A 24241-nucleotide genomic window follows, 5' to 3' on the forward strand; every position below is an offset into this window, starting at 1 on the left:
TAAGATCTTCTAATAGTGTGCAGATATCACCAAGTACCATATTAGTTTTCATAAAGTTGTGTAAAATCGCTGCAGTGAACATGACGTGACTTATTAATTAATTTATGGTTTATTAGATAAGGACAGATACAGTATACATATAGACAAAATGCAAACAGCTATCCGATGCAACTATCAGACTGTCTCCAGTGCGCCACCGCGCTGCACCACTCTGCCTCCTCCAGTCACCTCCACCCGGCACATCTTCTCCAGTCACCTCCACCCGGCACATCTTCTCCAGTCACCTCCACCCGGCACATCTTCTCCAGTCACCTCCACCCGGCACATCTTCACCAGTATGGAGAGTGTAAATTAACAAAGTGTGTAAATGAAGCCAGTGACAGCTCTCACACAATCGTTACACTCCATATCGTCATTATCATTATCAGTCCTAATCATAATGCAGGACAAGTTCATCATAAAAACTTAAATAAATAAATAGTGTACACCTGTCAAACTTCCTTTTTCTAATTATATACAGGTGAGGGATATTACTGATTGTCTTGATCAATTTAAGTGAATGGATCAGTCTGATTGCTGTAAAGATATAAACACAGCGGTGAGACTCGGAACATGCTGCATGGTGCTGGTGGATATACCGTCACTGTGAGGACTACGTGACGTGAATGAGAGAATCAGGAGGGAACGAGTGTTCAGAGACCTCCTCACCTACAAACACCTCCATCTCTGTATCAGAAAACTCCTTTTCTCTGTCTTCCTCTCGGGAGTCGCCGTGATTCACCGTAAAGATCCACTGATCAACAGGCTCATTCACATGCAGAAACATTCATGAGGTGCTTTGAATTGACCATTTATGGTTGAATGTGGGCGTGTAATGGGCGGGATATGAGGCGGATCAACGTGCGCACATTTCCAGGTGGACTGGGATTTATAAAGGGAACATTGCGTGCAGGCGTGCGTACGCACAGTTTTATAAGTCAGATTTTTTTTAGGCGCACGCCATTTTCGGCTTTTGTGCGCACGCACATTTTTAGTATGGATCCTACGCACTGTTTTATAAATGAGACCCCAGGTCTGAATACTTCCTCCACCACTCCCTGTTGGCGACGGGCCACTGCGAGGTGGAGCAACACTGAAAGAGGAGAGCTTCAGCGTCACATTTCCTGGTATGAAAGTGAAAGTTTGTCTGAGCGACAGCAGAGCTTCAAATTTTTACACATTTAGCAAGTTTCAGGACTTTGTAGTTTGACACTGCCAGATGACAGAGTTTGGAAGACGGCCCGCACATTCTCACGACTGGTCTAGAGTTTGCGGCACGGTCCACACATTTTCACGTCACGTTGATTTTTATACATCCCGGCGTGAGCGTGAAACACAGCGTACGCAACATTTTAGTACGTACGCACCGTTTATACATGAGGCCCCAGGTCTGCATACTTCCTCCACCACTCCCTGTTGGCGACGGGCTACTGAGAGGTGGAGCAACACTGAAAGAGGAGAGCTTCAGCGTCACATTTCCTGGTATGAAATTGAAAGTTTGTCTGAGCGACAGCAGAGCTGCAGTCGAGACGAGTCTCTCTGTTTCTCTCTAAAGAAACATTCAACTGAATCCAGCAGGTTTTTATCAACAACACAGCAGAATCTCTGCCAAACAGTGGTGAGTACACTGACCTACAGAGACTAAATGCACTAACTAAATATAGTTCAAACCAGAATCTGACTGTTTTACATCTGTTTAAAGAATAGATCAAAAAAACCTGGAAATGTGGCCAGAAATACTAAACAGAGGTAAACCACAGTGACTGAACTCCGGTTAGTTAAGGTTAGACAGAATACAGTCACAGCTAGCATTAGCTTGAGCTAATTCACAGACCTGTTTCCTGTCTGAACTCCAAACCTCAGCTCTACTCAGACAGGAAGTTCCCCTCAGGGCACATGTTTCACTGAGGTCCATCGGTGGCCGTGGGGGTTGTGGAGAGAAATGATATTATATATATAATGTCCTGCAGTCCAGAGCAGTAGCTTCCATCTTTTCTTCTGCACATCGAATGTGTCCGATTCTCTGCTCTCTGTATCTTCATCCTCTCTCTGATCCTCCTCTTCCTCCTCTTTGTCCAAGCTGACTCTCTGACTCTAACGTTCTTTGGACAGAGAAGGAGATTTTTATTTTGCTCTGCTCCCTCAGACGCTTCAATAAAGTAAATTACTGGATAAATATATCACAGTAAATTGCAATAAATGTGCTAAGTTCAATATTCAAAATATATATTTTTAATATTTTCACTCAATAACAATATAAGATGCAGGGTAGCAGTAGTATTATATTATTTAATGTGTGATGTGTCACTAATGGAGGGATCACATTGTTTTTTTTGGGGTTTAAAATTAAATTTTATTCTGATTTTACAGGTTTAAATTATGATATTAACAAGAACCAAAAGGCTTGGGGCGTTATCACTGCAATGCTTAAGACATCAGATCAGTTTATTGTAGTTTTATTATTATATTTATTATTATTTGAATAACAAGCAGCTAATAGCCATGACCCTTCCTCCACATTAAATAATCACACTTTATTATATTCTCACTAAAGGTAGGTAGCATTGGAGAAAATAAAAAGTAAAAGTTGTCCTTTTCCAACCATTATATTTAAAAGCAAAGCTTGACTCTTAAACCTTGGCCCTCTAACCACCCTTCCCTCGTCGGGTAAAAAAAAGCCAACTACCAGCCCAACTTACTGTGTGTGTTTGATTTTATTAAAAAAATAAACAAAAGATATGTTATTACTTTTTTGTCCTCAGAGTGTAGATATGTCTGCTGCCAGCTGTCTGCTGACTGAACATCAGTTTCTGTGCTCCATCTGTCTGGATGTGTTCACTGATCCAGTCAGCACACCTTGTGGACACAACTTCTGTAAAACCTGCATCACTCAACACTGGGTTGCTAAGGTCCCGTTTCAGTGTCCCAACTGTAAAGAGCTTTTCTACACCAGACCTGAGTTGCAGGTCAATACTTTCATCTCTGAGATGGCTGCTCAGTTCAGACAGTCAGCTCAACAGAAAGCCAGCAGCAGCAGCTCAGAGCAACAAGCTGCCAAACCAGGAGAAGTTTCCTGTGACGACTGCACTGGAACCAAACTGAAGGCCCAGAAGTCCTGCCTGGTGTGTCTGGAATCCTACTGTGAGACTCACCTGGAGCCTCATCTGACAAGGTCAGCTCTGAAAAGACATCAGCTGATCGACCCTGTGGAGAACCTGGAAGGCAGGATGTGTACGAAGCACGATAAACTGCTGGAGCTGTTGTGCAAGACCGACCAGATGTGTGTCTGCATGCTCTGCACTGTTTTAGACCACAAGACACATGATTTTGTTCCTCTGAAAGAAGAATATGAAGGGAAGAAGGCCGAGCTGGGGAAGACAGAGGCTGAAATCCAACAGATGATCCAGAAGAGACGACTGAAAATTCAGGAGATGAAACATTCAGTGGGGCTCAGTAAGGAAGATGCAGACAGAGAGATAGCAGATGGTGTTCAGGTCTTCACCGCTCTGAAGGAGTCTGTTGAGAGAAGCCAGACCGAGCTCATCGACACGATCAAAGAGAAGCAGAGAAAGACAGAGAAACAGGCTGAAGGCTTCATCAAAGAGCTGGAACAGGAAATCTCTGAGCTGAAGAAGAGAAGCACTGAGGTGGTGCAGCTCTCACGCTCTGAAGACCACCTCCACGTCCTCCAAAGCTTCACGTCCCTGAACGCTGCTCCTCCCACCAAGGACTGGACAGAAGTCAGCATCCGTCCACCTTCATATGACGGGACTGTGGTGAGAGCTGTGAATCAGCTGGAGGAGACGCTCAGTAAACAGATGAAGAAGCTGTTTGAAGCCGAGCTGAAGAGGGTCCAACAGTCTGCAGTGGATGTGACACTTGATCCTGATACAGCACAGCCCAACCTCATCCTGTCTGATGATGGTAAGCAGGTTAAACATGGTGATGTAAAGAAGAATCTCCCAGACAACCCAGAGAGATTTGATAGAGGTGCTTGTGTCTTAGCAAAGCAGAATTTCTCTTCAGGAAGGTTTTACAACGAGGTTCAGGTTAAAGGGAAGACTAAGTGGGATTTAGGAGTGGTCAGAGAGTCGATCAACAGGAAGGGATTATTCACACTGACTCCTCAGAATGGTTACTGGACGATATGTTTGAGGAATGAAAATGAGTACTACGCTTTTGCAGGCCCTCCAGTCCGTCTCTCTCTGAAGTCTCAGCCTGAGAAGGTGGGGGTGTTTGTGGATTATGAGGAGGGTCTGGTCTCCTTTTATGATGTTGATGCTGCAGCTCTTATCTACTCCTTTACTGGCTGCTCCTTCACTGAGAAACTCTACCCATACTTTGGTCCCTGTCCTAACTTTGGTGGTAAAAACTCTGCCCCTCTGATCATCTCGCCTGTCAATCACACCGAGTAGAACAACCATTTGATTTTCCACAGAAATATTCTCTATCATTTAATGTAATGAATGTATATTAATGGTGATTTAGGGTGTATACATTGTTGAGTCATCAGATTCTGATAAATTAGTTTTTTGCTTTTATTCTATAGATGTTTTTCCCTGATGCTACTTACTACTACAACACAGATTTTACAGCACTGATTGATATTATCTAATGTAGTCTGATTTATTCTAATAACTGCAAAACTGTTAACTCATCAGAAAACAATGAGCCTCATTCACCAACCGTTCTTAAGAAGAATTCTTTAAGTAATTTATACTTATAATTTATAATTCCTTAATAAGGAATAAGCTTTAAAACAATATCTGTATACATGTAGACAGGGCCTAAGAACATGTTGTGAATCTGACGTAGACTTTTCTTAGGACCTTTGTTAAGAACAAATTTAAGAAAAAACTTAGATATTGGTGAATGAGGCCCAACTTTCCTCATATACAAGAAGCATTTACTCGATCCTTAAATGTCTGTGTGCCAAATTAGGAACTTTTTATATGTGTGATCATTGTATATATATATATATAAGGTGTTGCATATTGGCACAAATTACTGGTGAAGTCACGACACCTTATTATAATTTTTTATACAGAGTATTTTTTTTAAATAAGGTGTTTTAAGGGTTTTAGTTTTTACCATTTTCATTTCATATTGTCCACCTCTCTGCAGACTGTTTGTACAACCTGAACAAAGTGAACAAATCCTCAACGGAATAAAAACAGAGAAAGTTTCCACTGGATTTGTCTTTGTTTTTATCAACATTTACTCAAGTACTGAACTTAAGTAAAGTAAAAGTACCTCAAAATACTTGAGTATTTCCACTTCATGCTACTTCTACTCCGCTACATCTCAGAGGTAAATATTGTACTTTTTACTCCACTTCATTTGTCTGACAGCTTTAGTTACTTTTCAGATTACAGCTATTCATCCCCTTCCTGTCCAGTGAAAACCATGTATCTCCAGATGTGATAATGTTGAATGTTTGTGATAAACTGAAGGATGAATTGTTCCTTTATGTGTTGAGAAAATCCTTCTAAAGCTAAATAAAGTCTTTACAAAGCGTCTTGGAACAGATGGAAAATGCATTCTCAAAAAGCTGAAAACAGGCTGTTTTTTCTGACATTTTAGAGATACGTGGTTCTCACAGGACAGCGACGCTACAAACACATGATGATTTTATAGACCATGATGCATTGCTGTAGATTAAACTACACAACAGTATATAAAGGAGGTGAAATGCAACATACAGATTAATACAGCAGTAATATTAATCCAGAAACATCAGATATAATAGTAAAACACTGACAGGGAACATTTTACTGCTTAATCAATACTTTTACTTTAAGTACTTCAAGTACATTTGACTGATAATACTTAAATGCTTTTACTTCAGTAAGGGTTTTGAATGCAGGACTTTAGTAGAGTATTTTCACAGTGTGGTATTAGTACTTTTACTTCAGTAAAGGGTCTGAATACTTCCTCCACCACTCCCTGTTGGCGACGGGCCACCGAGAGGTGGAGCAACACTGAAAGAGGAGAGCTTCAGCGTCACATTTCCTGGTATGAAAGTGAAAGTTTGTCTGAGCGACAGCAGAGCTGCAGTCGAGACGAGTCTCTCTGTTTCTCTCTAAAGAAACATTCAACTGAATCCAGCAGCTTTTTATCAACAACACAGCAGAATCTCTGCCAAACACTGGTGAGTACACTGACCTACAGAGACTAAATGCACTAACTAAATATAGTTCAAACCAGAATCTGACTGTTTTACAACTGTTTAAAGAATAGATCAAAACAACCTGTAAATGTTGCCAGAAATACTAAACAGAGGTAAACCACAGTGACTGAACTCCGGCTAGTTAAGGTTAGACAGAATACAGTCACAGCTAGCATTAGTTTGAGCTAATTCACAGACCTGTTTCCTGTCTGAACTCCAAACCTCAGCTCTACTCAGACAGGAAGTTCCCCTCAGGGCAAATGTTTCACTGAGGTCCATCGGTGGCCGTGGGGGTTGTGGAGAGAAATTATATTATATATATAATGTCCTGCAGTCCAGAGCAGTAGCTTCCATCTTTTCTTCTGCACATTGAATGTGTCTGATTCTCTGCTCTCTGTATCTTCATCCTCTCTCTCTGATCCTCCTCTTCCTCCTCTTTGTCCAAGCTGACTCTCTGACTCTAACGCTCTTTAGACAGAGGTGATTTTTATTTTGCTCTGTCCCTCAGACGCTTCAATAAAACAATTAATAAAATAAATTTCTGAATAAATATGTCAGAGTAAATTGTAATAGATTTATTAATTTTGTTTTTATTTTGACTCAATAACAATATAAGCAGCAGGGTAGCAGTAGTACTATATTATTTAATGCGTTATGTGGCAGTATTGGAGGGATCACACTTTGTTTTTTGTGGTTTAAAATTTAATTCTATTATTATTTTACAGATTTAAATTATGATATTTACAAAACCAGAGGGCTTGGGATGTGATCACTGCAATGCTTAAGACATCAGATCAGTTTATTGTAGTTTTATTATTAAACTACCAGCCAATTTAATATGTGTGTTTTTTTTTATTAAACAAATAATCGAAAGATATGTAATTACAGTTTTGTTTTTTGTCCTCAGAGTGTAGATATGTCTGCTGCCAGCTGTCTGCTAACTGAAGATCAGTTTCTGTGCTCCATCTGTCTGAAAGTGTTCACTGATCCAGTCAGCACACCATGTGGACACAACTTCTGTAAAACCTGCATCACTCAACACTGGGATGTTAATGTCCTGTTTCAGTGTCCCAACTGTAAAGAGGTTTTCAACACTAAACCTGAGCTGCAGGTCAATACTTTCATCTCTGAGATGGCTGCTCAGTTCAGACAGTCGGCTCAACAGAAAGCCAGCAGCAGCAGCTCAGAGCAACAAGCTGCCAAACCAGGAGAAGTTCCCTGTGACGTCTGCACTGGAACCAAACTGAAGGCCCTGAAGTCCTGCCTGGTGTGTCTGGTCTCCTACTGTGAGACTCACCTGGAGCCTCATCTGACAAGGCCAGGCCTGAAAAGACATCAGCTGAACGACCCTGTGGAGAACCTGGAAGGCAGGATGTGTACGAATCACGATAAACTGCTGGAGCTGTTCTGTAAGACCGACCAGATGTGTGTTTGCATGCTCTGCACTGTTTTAGACCACAAGACACATGATGTTGTTCCTCTGAAAGAAGAATATGAAGGAAAAAAGGCCGAGCTGGGGAAGACAGAGGCTGAAATTCAGCAGATGATCCAGAAGAGACAACTGAAGATTCAGGAGATGAAACACTCAGTGGGGCTCAGTAAGGAAGATGCAGACAGAGAAATAGCAGATGGTGTTCAGGTCTTCACCGCTCTGAAGGAGTCTGTTGAGAGAAGCCAGGCCGAGCTCATCGACACGATCCAAGAGAAGCAGAGAAAGACAGAGAAACAGGCTGAAGGCTTCATCAAAGAGCTGGAACAGGAAATCTCTGAGCTGAAGAAGAGAAGCACTGAGGTGGTGCAGCTCTCACGCTCTGAAGACCACCTCCACCTCCTCCAAAGCTTCACGGCCCTGAATGCTGCTCCACCCACCAAGGACTGGACAGAAGTCAGCGTCCGTCCACCTTCATATGAGGGGATTGTGGTGAAAGCTGTGAATCAGCTGGAGGAGACGTTCAGTAAACAGATGAAGAAGCTGTTTGAGGCCGAGCTGAAGAGGGTCCAGCAGTCTGCAGTGGAAGTGACACTTGATCCTGATACAGCACAGCCCAACCTCATCCTGTCTGATGATGGAAAACAAGTTAAACATGGTGATGTAAAGAAGAATCTCCCAGACAACCCAGAGTGATTTGATCGTTGGGTTAATGTCTTAGCAAAGCAGAGTTTCTCTTCAGGAATGTTTTACTACGAGGTTCAGGTTAAAGGGAAGACTCGCTGGGATTTAGGAGTGGCCAGAGAGTTAATCAACAGGAAGGGAGAAATCACCCTGTCTCCTCAGAATGGTTGCTGGACGATAGGGTTGAGGAATGAAAATGAGTACTACGCTTTTGCTGACCCTAGAGTATGTCTCTCTCTGAAGTCTCAGCCTGAGAAGGTGGGGGTGTTTGTGGATTATGAGAAGGGTCTGTTCTCCTTTTATGATGTTGATGCTGCAGCTCTTATCTACTCCTTTACTGGCTGCTGCTTCACTGAGAAACTCTACCCATACTTTAGTCCCGGTTCTAACTATGGTGGTAAAAACTCTGCCCCTCTGATCATCTCTCCTGTCAATCACACTGAGTAGAACAACCATTTGATTTTCTACAGAAATATTTTCTATCATTTAATGTAATGAATGTATATTATTGGAGATTTAGGGTGTATACATTTTTGAGTCATCAGATTCTGATCAATGAGTTTTTTGCTTTTTTTCTATAATGTTTTTCCCTGAGGCTATTTACTACTACAACACACCAATTTTACAGCACTGATTGATATTATCTAATGTAGTTTGATTTATTCTAATAACTGCATTACTGCAAAACTGTTAAATCATCAGAAAACAATGAGCCTCATTCACCAACCGTTCTTAAGAAGAATCTTTTAAGTAATTTATATTTACAATTTATAATTCCTTGATAAGGAATAAGCTTTAAAACAATATCTGTATTCATGTAGATCGGGCCTAAGAACACGTCATGAATCTAACGTAGACTTTTTAGGACCTTTAAGAACAAATATATGAAAAAACGTAAAGATATTGGTGAGTGAGGCCCAACTTTTCTCATATGGAAGAAGCATTTGCTCAATCCTTAAATGTCTGAGTGCCAAATTAAGAACTTTTTATTTGTGTGATCACTGTATATATATATATAATAAGTGTTGCATATTGGCACAAATTACTGGGGAAAGTCACGACACCTTATTATTTTTTATTGAGAGTATTTTTTCAAATAAGGTGTTTTAAGGGTTTTAGTTTTTACCATTTCAAATTAATGTACACATAAGGGATCTCTGTCTGGTTCGTTTTCAGGGGTAAATTAAGGATTAACGCTTGATTCATATATTTACAAAATTAATCAATGAAATGTGATCATAAAACATTCAGCTGCAGTGGTTTTACACACCAGAGAAAAATAAATGTTTTGTCTCAACCGTCTGTTGCATTTTCATTTCATATTGTCCACCTCTCTGCAGACTGTTTGTATAACCTGATCAAAGTGAACAAATCCTCAACGGAATAAAAACAAAGAAGGTTTCCACTGGATTTGTCTTTTTTTATCAACATTTACTCAAGTACTGAACTTAAGTAAAGTAAAAGTACCTCAATTCTTGAGCATTTCCATACTACTTCATATTTATACTCTACTCCATCTCAGAGGTAAATACTGTACTTTTAACTTTGTCTGACAGCTTTAGTTACTTTTCAGATTACAGTTTTTCATCCCTTTCCTGTCCAGTGAAAACCACGTATCTCCAGATGTGTTGAATGTTTGTGATAAACTGAAGGAGGAAGTGTTCCTTTATGTGTTGAGAAAATCTTTCTAAAGCTAAATAAACTCTTTAGAAAAGCCTCTTGGATCAACTGGAAAATACATCGTCACAAAGCTGAAAACAGGCTGTTTTTCTGACTTTTTAGAGATACGTGGTTCTCACAGGACGGCGATGTTACAAACATATGATCTTATAGACCATGATGCATTGCTGTAGATTAAACTACCCAACAGTATATAAAGGATTTAAAATGCAACATACACATTAATGCAGCAGTAATATTAATCCAGAAACATCATATATGATAGTTAAACACTGACAGGGAACATTTTACTGCTTAATCAATACTCTTACTTTAAGTACTTCAAGTACATTTGACTGATAATACTTAAATGCTTTTACTTCAGTAAGGGTTTTGAATGCATGACTTTAGTGGAGTATCTTCACAGTGTGGTATTAGTACTTTTACTCCAGTAAAGGGTCTGAATACTTCCTCCACCACTCCCTGTTGGCGACGGGCCACTGAGAGGTGGAGCAACACTGGAAGAGGAGAGTTTCAGCGTCACATTTCCTGGTATGAAAGTGAACGTTTGTCTGAGCGATAGCAGAGCTGCAGTCGAGACGAGTCTCTCCATTTCTCTCTAAAGAAACATTCAACTGAATCCAGCAGCTTTTTATCAACAACACAGCAGAATCTCTGCCAAACTCTGGTGAGTACACTGACCTACAGAGACTAAATGCACTAACTAAATATAGTTCAAACCAGAATCTGACTGTTTTACATCTGTTTTATCATATAGAGAATATTCTACCATAGAAATGTGTAATTTTAGATGAACAAATTTGTAAATTCAGCCAGAAATACAAAACAGAGCTAAAAACCAAACCACAGTGACTGAACTCCAGCGAGTTTAGGTTCGATAGAATACAGTCACAGCTAGCATTAGCTTCAGCTAATTTACAATTTCTTTCCAACCCATTTCTTTTTATTGAAAAATCAACTTTGATGCTCCAATATTTTAATGATAATTATTTGACTACATACATATATGAAGAAGTAGCCAAATCTTAGATGATCTTTGGATTGTCCAAAGTACAGAGTAGAGCTTCTTTTATTGTCTATAAAGGCATAAAATCAACGCTTTACAACTTAACTGTTAAACACTTTGGTAAGTAGCCTTGAACTTTAAACCCTTTTTTCTCTACCTCACTGTTTCTGCAGTTTCATCTGTCCAATAAAGGCAAACACGCCAAAACAAGTAAGGCAGGGATTATTATTGTTTTTCTGGATCTAAAATTGAATTCTATTATGATTTTACAGATTTAAATTATGATATTAAAAAGCAGAGGACTCTGGATGTTAGCACTTCAATGCTTTAAGCCACAGACACACCAACCCGACAGAGAACTAGCGGCGACCAAGGCCGCCTTTTGCGTCGCCTCACGTCGCCTATGTTTCGGCCGACAAGTTATTCTCGAACACACCTCAAAGACTACAGCCGACGGCCAACTACCACATACATTTTGTGCCTGGATGAGATGAAATAACTCTCCACACCAGCAGGCGGCGGTAGTCTGTATTCATCATTCAAAAAGGGAAACCAGAAGACCAAGGAAGGTGGATATCAAAGCCTTTGTTATGATACGTACATGAAACAAAGCAGCTTTTACCGACCATTTTCACACCACTCTCCGTCACCACTCAGCTTCACTCCAGATGGCCATGTCGCTGTGAAAATATCCGTGTGTTGGAATGATCAGATGAGATGAAGATGAAAAATGAGAAGATCCTTCTGTGTTTTTCCTCTTGACTTTACTCTTTGGATTGCTTTCCTCCCTTCCGTTTCTCTTCTCGTGCACTGACTAGTTTATGCTGAACACACAACCAGAGTGATTTCTGGATGCCGCTGCTGATTCAACATGCTGAATCGGCAGAAAAACCTCCAACACGGGCAGACTAGAGCCGACGGTGCAGGACACACCGCAAAAACTAGGCCGACGGACGCTCACCGATGTCCCCAAACTGTCCGACGGCCGACTGTCGGCTTTGTGCGTCAGGGCTTTAAAACACCAGATTAGTTTATAAGTGTTTTGTTATTATTTTTACTATTATTTGAATATCTAACAAGCAACTAATTACCAAATTTTACAGTCGTATAAGTGACTAGCAGCAGGCAGCGATCAGCCAGAGGCAGCCTTCAGAAATTATGTAAAACCACAGAGAAAAAAAAGCAGACTGATCCACCTCCACTTGATAATCTCAATAATCCACCAATGCAACAAACTCAGTCTGATCTTTGGGAAAGAGTCTCAAACCATGGCACTCTGTTGTGAAGTAACATTTTATAATGAAGATCTACAGTACATGTTATCACTTATCTTCTGAGCTTGATGATCTCATAGAAATACCACTGAACTGCTCATCTGAGCTCTCCTACACTCGCAAAATTCAGGATGACCCTCCTTATATTCCATTAATCATAGTTTTTATTTATTTATTTATATGTAATGTTTTTTGTCCTCAGAGTGTAGATATGTCTGCTGCCAGCCGTTTGCTGACTGAAGATCAGCTTCTGTGCTCCATCTGTCTGGATGTGTTCACCGATCCAGTCAGCACACCATGTGGACACAACTTCTGTAAAACCTGCATCACTCAACACTGGGATATTAAGGTCCCGTTTCAGTGTCCCAACTGTAAAGAGCTTTTCTACACCAGACCTGAGCTGCGGGTCAATACTTTCATCTCTGAGATGGCTGCTCAGTTTAGACAGTCAGCTCAACAGAAAGCCAGCAGCAGCAGCTCAGAGCAACAAGCTGCCAAACCAGGAGAAGTTCCCTGTGACGTCTGCACTGGAACCAAACTGAAGGCCCTGAAGTCCTGCGTGGTGTGTCTGGACTCCTACTGTGAGACTCACCTGGAGCCTCATCTGACAAGGTCAGGCCTGAAAAGACATCAGCTGATTGACCCTGTGGAGAACCTGGAAGGCAGGATGTGTACGAAGCACGATAAACTGATGGAGCTGTTCTGTAAGATCGACCAGATCTGTGTCTGCATGCTCTGCACTGTTTTAGACCACAAGACACATGATGTTGTTCCTCTGAAAGAAGAATATGAAGGAAAGAAGGCCGAGCTGGGGAAGACAGAGGCTGAAATTCAGCAGATGATCCAGAAGAGACGACTGAAGATTCAGGAGATGAAACACTCAGTGGGGCTCAGTAAGGAAGATGCAGACAGAGAGATAGCAGATGGTGTTCAGGTCTTCACCGCTCTGAAGGAGTCTGTTGAGAGAAGCCAGGCCGAGCTCATCGACACGATCAAAGAGAAGCAGAGAAAGATAGAGAAGCAGGCTGAAGGCTTCATCAAAGAGCTGGAACAGGAAATCTCTGAGCTGAAGAAGAGAAGCACTGAGGTGGTGCAGCTCTCACGCTCTGAAGACCACCTCCACCTCCTCCAAAGCTTCACGTCCCTGACCGCTGCTCCACCCACCAAGGACTGGACAGAAGTCAGCGTACGTCCACCTTCATATGAGGGGACTGTGGTGAGAGCTGTGAATCAGCTGGAGGAGACGCTCAGCAAACTGATGAAGAAGCTGTTTGAAGCCGAGCTGAAGAGGGTCCAGCAGTCTGCAGTAGATGTGACACTTGATCCTGATACAGCACATCCTGAACTCATCATGTCTGATGATGGAAAACAAGTACATGATAGTGATGTAAAGAAGAATCTCCCAGACAACCCAGACAGATTTGATACTGGTGCTTGTGTCTTAGCAAAGCAGAGTTTCTCTTCAGGAAGGTTTTACTACGAGGTTCAGGTTAAAGGGAAGACTAAGTGGACTTTAGGAGTGGCCAGAGAGTCGATCAACAGGAAGAGACAAATCACACCGACTCCTCAGAATGGTTACTGGTTGATATGGTTGAGGAATGAAAATGAGTACAAAGCTCTTGCTGACCCTTCAGTCTATCTCTCTCTGAAGTCTCAGCCTGAGAAGGTGGGGGTGTTTGTGGATTATGAGGAGGGTCTGGTCTCCTTTTATAATGTTGATGCTGCAGCTCTTATCTACTCCTTTACTGGCTGCTGCTTCACTGAGAAACTCTACCCATACTTTAATCCCTGTCCTAATGTTGGTGGTAAAAACTCTGCCCCTCTGATCATCTCTCCTGTCAATCACACTGAGTAGAACAACCATTTGATTTTCTACAGAAATATTCTCTATCATTTAATAAAATGAAAGTATATTATTGGTGATTTAGGGTGTATACATTGTTAATTCATCAGATTCTGATCAATGAGTTTTTTTGCTTTTTTTTGTAACACCCACCACAAGTGCTGGCTAAGGAATGACACTCAGGGAGTATCTTAAAAGAGTAGAAGTTTTAATTACGGAAATATAACTTTACAATTCATATCCCACTGTAACATACTCACTGTTAAAACCCCAGCTACACTAACAGGGCAGGGCTGAATTACACACTGGTATATATTTTACGCTAAGTGAATTCACACATTTATAAGTCACACGTGATTGATTTCACTGCAAATGATTTGCCTGAGTGAGGTTATACACTGGGGAAGCAGGCAGATTGACGACCAAAACAAACAAAAAAAACAACAAAAATAAAGAAAAGAAACTAGTCTGCCCCAAGTGTAATACCCATATCTTTTTGCCCGCTGCTGGCTCACTTGCCAGGGCGGACTAGACAGCAAATAAACCCTAAAGCAAAACAAACGCAAACAAAAACAGTTCCACGGCAAGAGCAGCTAATGGCCGACTGATGCTCTGGTACGTCGATCTACTTTCCTACCGACTACCAGCCGCGTTCAAAGCAGCGGGGAAACAGGTCCGTTGTTCCTGCTCTCTCATTCCCTGCCTGCCACACGGAATGAGGTGTGCACCTGCCTCACTCCACCGGCCTGAACCAATGCCACAATCAACGATACTCCTGCAAGTAGCCCTATATCGGCAACCCTCCCTCATGGTTGCCCCTCCCCTTTCCCGGTCTGTGTCACCTGCCACATTTTCTTTAAATATTTTTCTCTGATGTGTCACATTGCTACTTACTACTACAACACACAGATTTTACAGCACTGATTGATATTATCTAATGAAGTTGAATTTATTCTAATAACTGCAAGACTCTTAAATCATCAGAAAACAATGAGCCTCATTCACCAACCGTTCTAAAGAAGAAATGTCTTCTTCAAACCCTCTTACGCAGTTTTCACTAAGTTTCTGACATTCACTGATGTTTTTCTTAATTTAGATTTGTTCTCGAGCAGAATCTAAGCAAAAAGGAGGCTCACGCACATTTGAGCGATGACATGTCTGTGCAAAATAGTTGGTTATTGCATTTTCTTCAATTTTACAGTTGCATAACAGGTTTCAAATTACAATAAAAATTTTTATAATTTTTAATTATTATTTTCATTATTTTACGAAGCATTATGGTCTTTTAAAATCAGCAAACCCTAAACTAACACTTCAACACTGAACAAATAATAGCATCAAATGCATATTTTTGCCGTTATTTTATATCCACGACTGACCTGATGCTACTAAATATGACCTATATTATATTCCTACAGAAGTACCTCCACTTCAGAACTATTGAAAAAACGTTGTCGGATGTGTTTAGTAGTAGTAGGAGAAGTCGTAGTAGAAGTAGTAGTAGTAGTAGTGGTCGTAATAGTAATTATTTATTTAGGTTCTTATTGACAATTTTCACAAAAAGAGTGCACATAAAAATAAACACATAACAATAAGACGTTAAATTAAGGGAAAACAAAACTACTAACTGAAAAGGTGAAAGATGAAGCTTATTATACCGACCTAGTCGGCCTTTACCCTTTCACTACTAGGTTTACAGAAACTAAAACAAAGTTTGAAACATTTCACATCGGCTCTCTAATTTCTAACAACCTCTGAATACAGTCAGGAAGCAGATTATGTTGTGCTTTGTACATTATCTCTTCAGTGTTAAGATCAACTATGTCACAAACCTTTAAAGCTTGTAAGTTAATGAATAGCGCGTTGGTTGGTTCGTTATAATCAGATCGATTTACAATTATTACAGCTCTCTTCTGTAGCGTGAACATTGGATTAGTGTTGGTTTTGTATGTGTTTCCACAAACCTCCACACATTAGGTAATATATGGAACTCTGGGAGAAAAATACATTATATATAGTGAGCTCTGACTCAACATACTGTATATTTAGTTTTATATAATATTGCAATGGTTTTAGATATGTATGTTTTTGAAATTGAAATGGGTTTCATAATTATAAGAATACAGGTACGAACAATTCTGCAGTTTAAGGTCCTGTCTACACGTACACAGATATTCCTAAAAACAGATATTGTCCTCTACGTTTTGGCCTCTCGTCCACACACAAACAGAGTTTTGGGACACAAAAATGGATATTTATGAAAATGTCTTCTTAGGTTTAGATTTGTAAAAACTCTGGTTTCTTTGTATCTGTGTGGACATGTAAAACGGAATATTTGTGAAACGATTACGTTTGTTTGCACTGCTCAGACTAATTACTACTTTACATTTGAAACATGTTCCAGTCACAGGAGGCCAAAGCAGAAACACATTAAACATGTGGAGGCTGAATGGTGATTGAATGAGCTTTTGGGCGATTGAAGGCGAGGTTTGGAGCACTCAGAAGGGCGATGGACATAAACCTGAATGACTCCCTTTCCTCATTGATTTATGTAAAGAGACAGTTGATGACAGCAGAGTGATGACAGGAAACCCAGCGACCCCCCACCAACAATAACTGTTATCCAATTGACTGTAATGAAGCCGAAGGAAAGAGAGAGAGAGAAGGGTGGTAACAGAATTACTTGACCCTTAACTTGTGATCTCACTTGTGGTGACATGTAAATATTACGGCCAGCGTTTGGAGTCGTTTTTTGCGTTCGAGTGTGAACGGAGATATTTTGTAAAACGAAGGTCGTGTGGACAGATTACGTTTTTTGAAACGGAGGGGAAAATATCAGTTTTTAAAAATATCTGTACACATTTAGACAGGACATTTCTTAAGATACAAATTTAAGGAAAAACTGAGGAAGAAAATGTCTGGGTGCCAAAGTATAACTTTTTATTTTCTGATCATTGTATATATAATAAGTGTTGCATATTGGCACAAATTACTGGGTAAAGTAAAGCAACCATTATTATTTTTTATTAAGAGTCTTTTCAAAATAAGTGGTTTTATGGGTTTTATTTTTTACCATTTCAAATTAATGTACACAAGGGATCTCTGTCTGGTATGTTTTCAGGGGTAAATTAAGGATTAATTCTTGATTAATATTTGTACAAAATGAATCAATGAAATGTGATCATTAAACATTCAGCTGCAGTGGTTTTACACACCAGAGAAAAATAAATGTTTTGTCTCAACCGTCTGTTGCATTGTCATTTCATATTGTCCACCTCTCTGCAGACTGTTTGTACAACCTGAACAAAGTGAACAAATCCTCAACGGAATAAAAACAAAGAAAGTTTCCACTGTATTTGTCTTTTTTTATCAACATTTACTCAAGTACTGAACTTAAGTAAAGTAAAAGTACCTCAATTCTTGAGCATTTCCATACTACTTCATATTTATACTCTACTCCATCTCAGAGGTAAATACTGTACTTTTAACTTTGTCTGACAGCTTTAGTTACTTTTCAGATTACAGTTTTTCATCCCTTTCCTGTCCAGTGAAAACCACGTATCTCCAGATGTGTTGAATGTTTGTGATAAACTGAAGGAGGAAGTGTTCCTTTATGTGTTGAGAAAATCTTTCTAAAGCTAAATAAACTCTTTAGAAAAGCCTCTTGGATCAGCTGGAAAATACATCGTCACAAAGCTGAAAACAGGCTGTTTTTCTGACTTTTTAGAGATACGTGGTTCTCACAGGACAGCGATGTTACAAACATATGATGATCTTATAGACCATGATGCATTGCTGTAGATTAAACTACCCAACAGTATATAAAAGATTTAAAATGCAACATACACATTAATGCAGCAGTAATATTAATCCAGAAACATCAGATATGATAGTTAAACACTGACAGGGAACATTTTACTGCTTAATCAATACTTTAACTTTAAGTACTTCAAGTACATTTGACTGATAATACTTAAATGCTTTTACTTCAGTGAGGGATTTGAATGCAGGACTTCAGTTGAGTATTTCCACAGTGTGGTATTAGTACTTTTACTCCAGTAAAGGGTCTGAATACTTCCTCCACCACTCCCTGTTGACGACGGGCCACTGAGAGGTGGAGCAACACTGGAAGAGAAGAGCTTCAGCGTCACATTTCCTGGTATGAAATTGAAAGTTTGTCTGAGCGACAGCAGAGCTGCAGTCGAGACGAGTCTCTCTGTTTCTCTCTAAAGAAACATTCAACTGAATCCAGCAGGTTTTTATCAACAACACAGCAGAATCTCTGCCAAACACTGGTGAGTACACTGACCTACAGAGACTAAATGCACTAACTAAATATAGTTCAAACCAGAATCTGACTGTTTTTTATCTGTTTAAAGAATAGATCAAAACAAGCTGTAAATGTTGCCAGAAATACTAAACAGAGGTAAACCACAGTGACTGAACTCCGGTTAGTTAAGGTTAGACAGAATACAGTCACAGCTAGCATTAGTTTGAGCTAAATCACAGACCTGTTTCCTGTCTGAACTCCAAACCTCAGCTCTACTCAGACAGGAAGTTCCCCTCAGGGCACATGTTTCACTGAGGTCCATCGGAGGCCGTGGGGGTTGTGGAGAGAAATGATATTATATATATAATGTCCTGCAGTCCAGAGCAGTAGCTTCCATCTCTACTTCTGCACATTGAATGTGTCTGATTCTCTGCTCTCTGTATCTTCATCCTCTCTCTCCGATCCTCCTCTTCCTCCTCTTTGTCCGAGCTGACTCTCTCTGACTCTAACGCTCTTTAGACAGAGAAGGAGATTTTTATTTTGCTCTGCTCTCTCAGATGTTTCAATAAAACAAATAATAAAGTAAATTCCTGGATAAATATATTACAGTAAATTGTAATAAATGTAGTAAGTTCAATATTAAAAAAATATTTTTTCACATTTTCACTCGATAACAATATAAGCAGCAGGGTAGCAGTAGTATTATATTATTTTATGTATTATGTGGCAGTAATGGAGGGATCACATCGTGTTTTTTTTGGTTTAAAATTGAATTTTGTTATGATTTTACAGATTTAAATTATGATATTAACAAGAACCAGAGGGCTTGGGATGTGATCACTGCAATGCTTAAGACATCAGATCAGTTTATTGTAGTGTTATTATTATATTGACTATTATTTGAATAACTTACAGGCAGCTAATAGCCATGACCCTACCTCCACATTAAATAATCATACTTTATTATATTCTCACTAAAGGTAGGTGGCATTGGAGAAAATAAAAAGCAAAGGCTGACCTTTTCCAACCATTACATTTAAAAGCAAACCGTGACTCTTAAACCTTGGCCCTCTGTCCCCCCCTCCCTCATCTAGAAAAAAAACCCAAAACTACCAGCCCAACTTACTGTGTGTGTTTGATTTTATAAAAAAAATAAACAAAAGATATGTAATTACAGTTTTGTTTTTTGTCCTCAGAGTGGAGATATGTCTGCTGCCAGCTGTCTGCTGACTGAAGATCAGTTTCTGTGCTCCATCTGTCTGGATGTGTTCACTGATCCAGTCAGCACACCATGTGGACACAACTTCTGTAAAACCTGCATCACTCAACACTGGGATATTAATGTCCCGTTTCAGTGTCCCAACTGTAAAAAGATTTTCTCCATAAGACCTGAGCTGCAGGTCAACACTTTCATCTCTGAGATGGCTGCTCAGTTCAGACAGTCAGCTCAACAGAAAGCCAGCAGCAGCAGCTCAGAGCAACAAGCTGCCAAATCAGGAGAAGTTCCCTGTGACGTCTGCACTGGAACCAAACTGAAGGCCCTGAAGTCCTGCCTGGTGTGTCTGGTCTCCTACTGTGAGACTCACCTGGAGCCTCATCTGACAACTTCAGGTCTAAAAAGACATCAGCTGATCGACCCTGTGGAGAACCTGGAAGGCAGGATGTGTATGAAGCACGATAAACTGCTGGAGCTGTTCTGTAAGACCGACCAGATGTGTGACTGCATGCTCTGCACTGTTTTAGACCACAAGACACATGATGTTGTTCCTCTGAAAGAAGAATATGAAGGAAAGAAGGCCGAGCTGGGGAAGACAGAGGCTGAAATTCAGCAGATGATCCAGAAGAGAGGACTGAAGATTCAGGAGATGAAACACTCAGTGGGGCTCAGTAAGGTAGATGCAGACAGAGAGATAGCAGATGGTGTTCAGGTCTTCACCGCTCTGAAGGAGTCTGTTGAGAGAAGCCAGGCCGAGCTCATCGATACGATCAAAGAGAAGCAGAGAAAGATAGAGAAACAGGCTGAAGGCTTCATCAAAGAGCTGGAACAGGAAATCTCTGAGCTGAAGAAGAGAAGCACTGAGGTGGTGAAGCTCTCACGCTCTGAAGACCACCTCCACCTCCTCCAAAGCTTCACGTCCCTGAACGCTGCTCCACCCACCAAGGATTGTACAAGAGTCAGCATCCGTCCACCTTCATATGAGGGGATTGTGGTGAGAGCTGTGAATCAGCTGGAGAAGACGCTCAGCAAACAGATGAAGAAGCTGTTTGAAGCCGAGCTGAAGAGGGTCCAGCAGTCTGCAGTCGATGTGACACTTGATCCTGATACAGCAAATCCCAAACTCATCCTGTCTGATGATGGAAAACAAGTTAAACATGGTGATGTAAAGAAGAATCTCCCAGACAACCCAGAGAGATTTGATTATTGTGTTTGTGTCTTAGCAAAGCAGAGTTTCTCTTCAGGAAGGTTTTACTACGAGGTTCAGGTTAAAGGGAAGACTCAGTGGGATTTAGGAGTGGTCAGAGAGTGGATCAACAGGAAGGGACAAATCACAGCGTCTCCTCAGAATGGTTACTGGTCGATATGGTTGAGGAATGAAAATGAGTACAAAGCTCTTGCTGACCCTAGAGTATGTCTCTCTCTGAAGTCTCAGCCTGAGAAGGTGGGGGTGTTTGTGGATTATGAGGAGGGTCTGGTCTCATTTTATGATGTTGATGCTGCAGCTCTTATCTACTCCTTTACTGGCTGCTCCTTCACTGAGAAACTCTACCCATTCTTTAGTACCAGTTCTAACTATGGAGGTAAAAACTCTGCCCCTCTGATCATCTCTCCTGTCAATCACACTGAGTAGAACAACCATTTGATTTTCTACAGAAATATTCTCTATCATTTAATATAATGGATGTATATTATTGGTGATTTAGGGTGTTGACATTGTTAATTCATCAGTTTCTGATCAATGAGTGTTTTTCTTTTTTTCTATAGATGTTTTTCCCTGAGGCTATTTACTACTACAACACACAGATTTCACAGCACTGATTGATATTATCTAATGTAGTCTGATTTATTCTAATAACTGCATTACTGCAAAACTGTTAAATCATCAGAAAACAATGAGCCTCATTCACCAACCGTTCTTAAGAAGTATTTTTTAAGTAATTTATATTTACAATTTATAATTCCTTGATAAGGAATAAGCTTTAAAACAATATCTGTATTCATGTAGATCGGGCCTAAGAACACATCGTGAATGTAACGTAGACTTTTTTAGGACCTTTAAGAACAAATTTATGAAAAAACTTAAATATATTGGTGAGTGAGGCCCAACTTTCCATACAAGAAGCACTTGCTGAATCCTTAAATGTCTGTGTGCCAAATTAAGAACTTTTTATTGTCTTATTGTATATATTTAATAAGTGTTGCATATTGGCACAAATTACTGGAGAAAGTCACGACACTTATGTTTTAAAATAAGGTGTTTTAAGGGTTATAGTTTTTACCATTTCAAATTAATGTACACATAAGGGATCTCTGTCTGGTTCGTTTTCAGGGGTAAATTAAGGATTAACTCTTGATTCATATTTGTACAAAATGAATCAATGAAATCTGATCATAAAACATTCAGCTGCAGTGGTTTTACACACCAGAGAAAAAAAAAAGTTTTGTCTCAACTGTCTGTTGCATTTTCATTTCATATTGTCCACCTCTCTGCAGACTGTTTGTATAACCTGAACAAAGTGAACAAATCCTCAACAGAATAAAAACAAATAAGGTTTCCACTGGATTTGTCTTTTTTTTGGTCAACATTTAATCAAGTACCGAACTTAAGGAAAGAAAAAGTACCTCAGAATACTTGAGCATTTCCACTTCATGCTTCTTTACATACTTTACTTTACTTCTCTACATCTCAGAGGTAAATATTGTACTTTTTACTCCACTACATTTGTCTGACAGCTTTAGTTACTTTTCAGATTACAGCTTTTCATCCCCTACCTTTCCAGTGAAAACCAGGTATCTCCAGATGTGTTGATGTTGAATGTTTGTGATAAACTGAAGGATGAAGTGTTCCTTTATGAGCTGAGAAAATCCTTCTAAAGCTAAATAAACTGCTTAAAAAGCCCCTTGGATCAGCTGGAAAATGCATCGTCACAAAGCTGGAAACAGGCTGTTTTTCTGACTTTTTAGAGATACGTGGTTCTCACAGGACAGCGACTCTACAAACACATGATGATCTTATAGACCATGATGCATTGCTGTAGATTTAACTAGCCAACAGTTCTTTAAAAGGAGTTAAAATGCAACATACACATTAATGCTGCAGTAATATTAATCCAGAAACATCAGATTTAATCGTAAAACACTGACAGGGAACATTTTACTGCTCAATCAATACTTTTACTATCAGTACTTCATGCATATTGGGCTCTAAGTAAGGGTTTTGAATGCAGGACTTTTACTTATAGTGAAGAAAATAAAGGATCAGGTCTGAATACTTCCTCCACCACTCCCTGTTGGCGACGGGCCACTGAGAGGTGGAGCAACTCTGAAAGAGGAGAGATTCAGCGTCACATTTCCTGTTAGTAAAGTGAAAGTTTGTCTGAGCGACAGCAGAGTTGCAGTCAAGACGAGTCTCTCCGTTTCTCTCTAAAGAAACATTCAACTGAATCCAGCAGGTTTTTATCAACAACACAGCAGAATCTCTGCCAAACACTGGTGAGTACACTGACCTACAGAGACTAAATGCACTAACTAAATACAGTTCAAACCAGAATCTGACTGTTTTACATCTTTTTAAAGAATAGATCAAAACAAGCTGGAAATGTTGCCAGAAATACTAAACAGAGGTAAACCACAGTGACTGAACTCCGGCTAGTTAAAGTTAGACAGAATACAGTCACAGCTAGCATTAGTTTGAGCTAATTCACAGACCTGTTTCCTGTCTGAACTCCAAACCTCAGCTCTACTCAGACAGGAAGTTCCCCTCAGGGCAAATGTTTCACTGAGGTCCATCGGTGGCCGTGGGGGTTGTGGAGAGAAATGATATTATATTTATAATGTCCTGCAGTCCAGAGCAGTAGCTTCCATCTTTTCTTCTGCACATCGAATGTGTCTGATTCTCTGCTCTCTGTATCTTCATCCTCTCTCTCTGATCCTCCTCTTCCTCCTCTTTGTCCAAGCTGACTCTCTGACTCTAACGCTCTTTAGACAAGAGAAGGTGATTTTTATTCTGCTCTGCTCCCTCAGACGCTTCAATAAAACAATTAATAAAGTAAATTACTGTATAACTGTCACAGTAAATTGTAATAAATATGTTAAGTACAATATTAAAAATATATTTGTTTTTATATTTTCACTCAATAACAATATAAGCAGCAGGGTAGTACTATTATTATATTATTTAATGTGTGATGTGGCAGTAATGGAGGGATCACATTGTATTTTTTGGGGTTTAAAGTTAAATTCTATTATTATTTTACTTATTTAAATTATGATATTAACAAGAACCAGAGGGCTTGGGATGTGATCACTGCAATGCTTAAGACATCAGATCAGTTTATTGTGGTATTATTATATTGACTATTATTTGAATAACTTACAAGCAGCTAATATCCATGACCCTCCCTTCATATAAAATAATCATACTTTATTATATTCTCACTAAAGGTAGGTAGCATTGGAGAAAATAAAAAGTAAAGGCTGACCTTTTCCAACCATTACTTTTAAAAGCAAAGCTTGTCACTTAAACCTTGGCCGTCTGACGCTCCTTCCCTCGTCGTGGAAAAAAAACAAACTACCAGCCCAACTTACTGTGTGTGTTTGATTTTATTAAACAAATATTCAAAAGATAT

General features: G+C 39.8%; 3 protein-coding genes, 1 long non-coding RNA gene and 1 pseudogene across 5 annotated transcripts; 4 read left to right on the forward strand and 1 right to left on the reverse strand.

The window, feature by feature from the left end:
- The first annotated feature begins 1214 nt into the window (after positions 1-1214).
- On the forward strand, positions 1215-5023 carry LOC141767113 (E3 ubiquitin-protein ligase TRIM21-like). The gene is made up of 2 exons (XM_074634353.1): positions 1215-1657; positions 2802-5023. The coding sequence occupies exons 1-2, from the start codon at positions 1259-1261 to the stop codon at positions 4452-4454; spliced, it is 2052 nt and encodes a 683-aa protein (XP_074490454.1). The 5' UTR covers positions 1215-1258; the 3' UTR covers positions 4455-5023.
- A 1033-nt stretch (positions 5024-6056) lies between these two features.
- LOC141766609 (E3 ubiquitin-protein ligase TRIM21-like) lies at positions 6057-9619 on the forward strand (annotated as a pseudogene).
- LOC141766604 (E3 ubiquitin-protein ligase TRIM21-like) lies at positions 6222-22164 on the forward strand. 2 transcript variants are annotated; one of them, XM_074633574.1, is made up of 2 exons: positions 6222-6688; positions 18920-22164. In XM_074633574.1, exon 2 carries the CDS (start codon positions 19600-19602, stop codon positions 21241-21243), a length of 1644 nt encoding a protein of 547 aa, XP_074489675.1. In that variant the 5' UTR covers positions 6222-6688; positions 18920-19599; the 3' UTR covers positions 21244-22164. The 2 variants fall into 2 exon arrangements, with proteins under 2 accessions (XP_074489675.1, XP_074489676.1); XM_074633575.1 differs by lacking the exon at positions 6222-6688 and adding an exon at positions 18299-18419 and having other exon boundaries at positions 19591-22164.
- LOC141766606 (E3 ubiquitin-protein ligase TRIM21-like) lies at positions 12493-14263 on the forward strand. Its single transcript, XM_074633577.1, has one exon. It carries the CDS (start codon positions 12493-12495, stop codon positions 14134-14136), a length of 1644 nt encoding a protein of 547 aa, XP_074489678.1. The 3' UTR covers positions 14137-14263.
- On the reverse strand, positions 14975-21535 carry LOC141766610 (uncharacterized). The gene is made up of 2 exons (XR_012593658.1): positions 21413-21535; positions 14975-15017 (listed from the first exon to the last, which is right to left on the reverse strand). It is a non-coding gene; the product is annotated as an uncharacterized LOC141766610 (long non-coding RNA).
- Positions 22165-24241: the final 2077 nt, after the last annotated feature.

The sequence above is a fragment of the Sebastes fasciatus genome, chromosome 4 (assembly GCF_043250625.1).
Source record: "Sebastes fasciatus isolate fSebFas1 chromosome 4, fSebFas1.pri, whole genome shotgun sequence".
NCBI lineage: Eukaryota > Metazoa > Chordata > Actinopteri > Perciformes > Sebastidae > Sebastes > Sebastes fasciatus.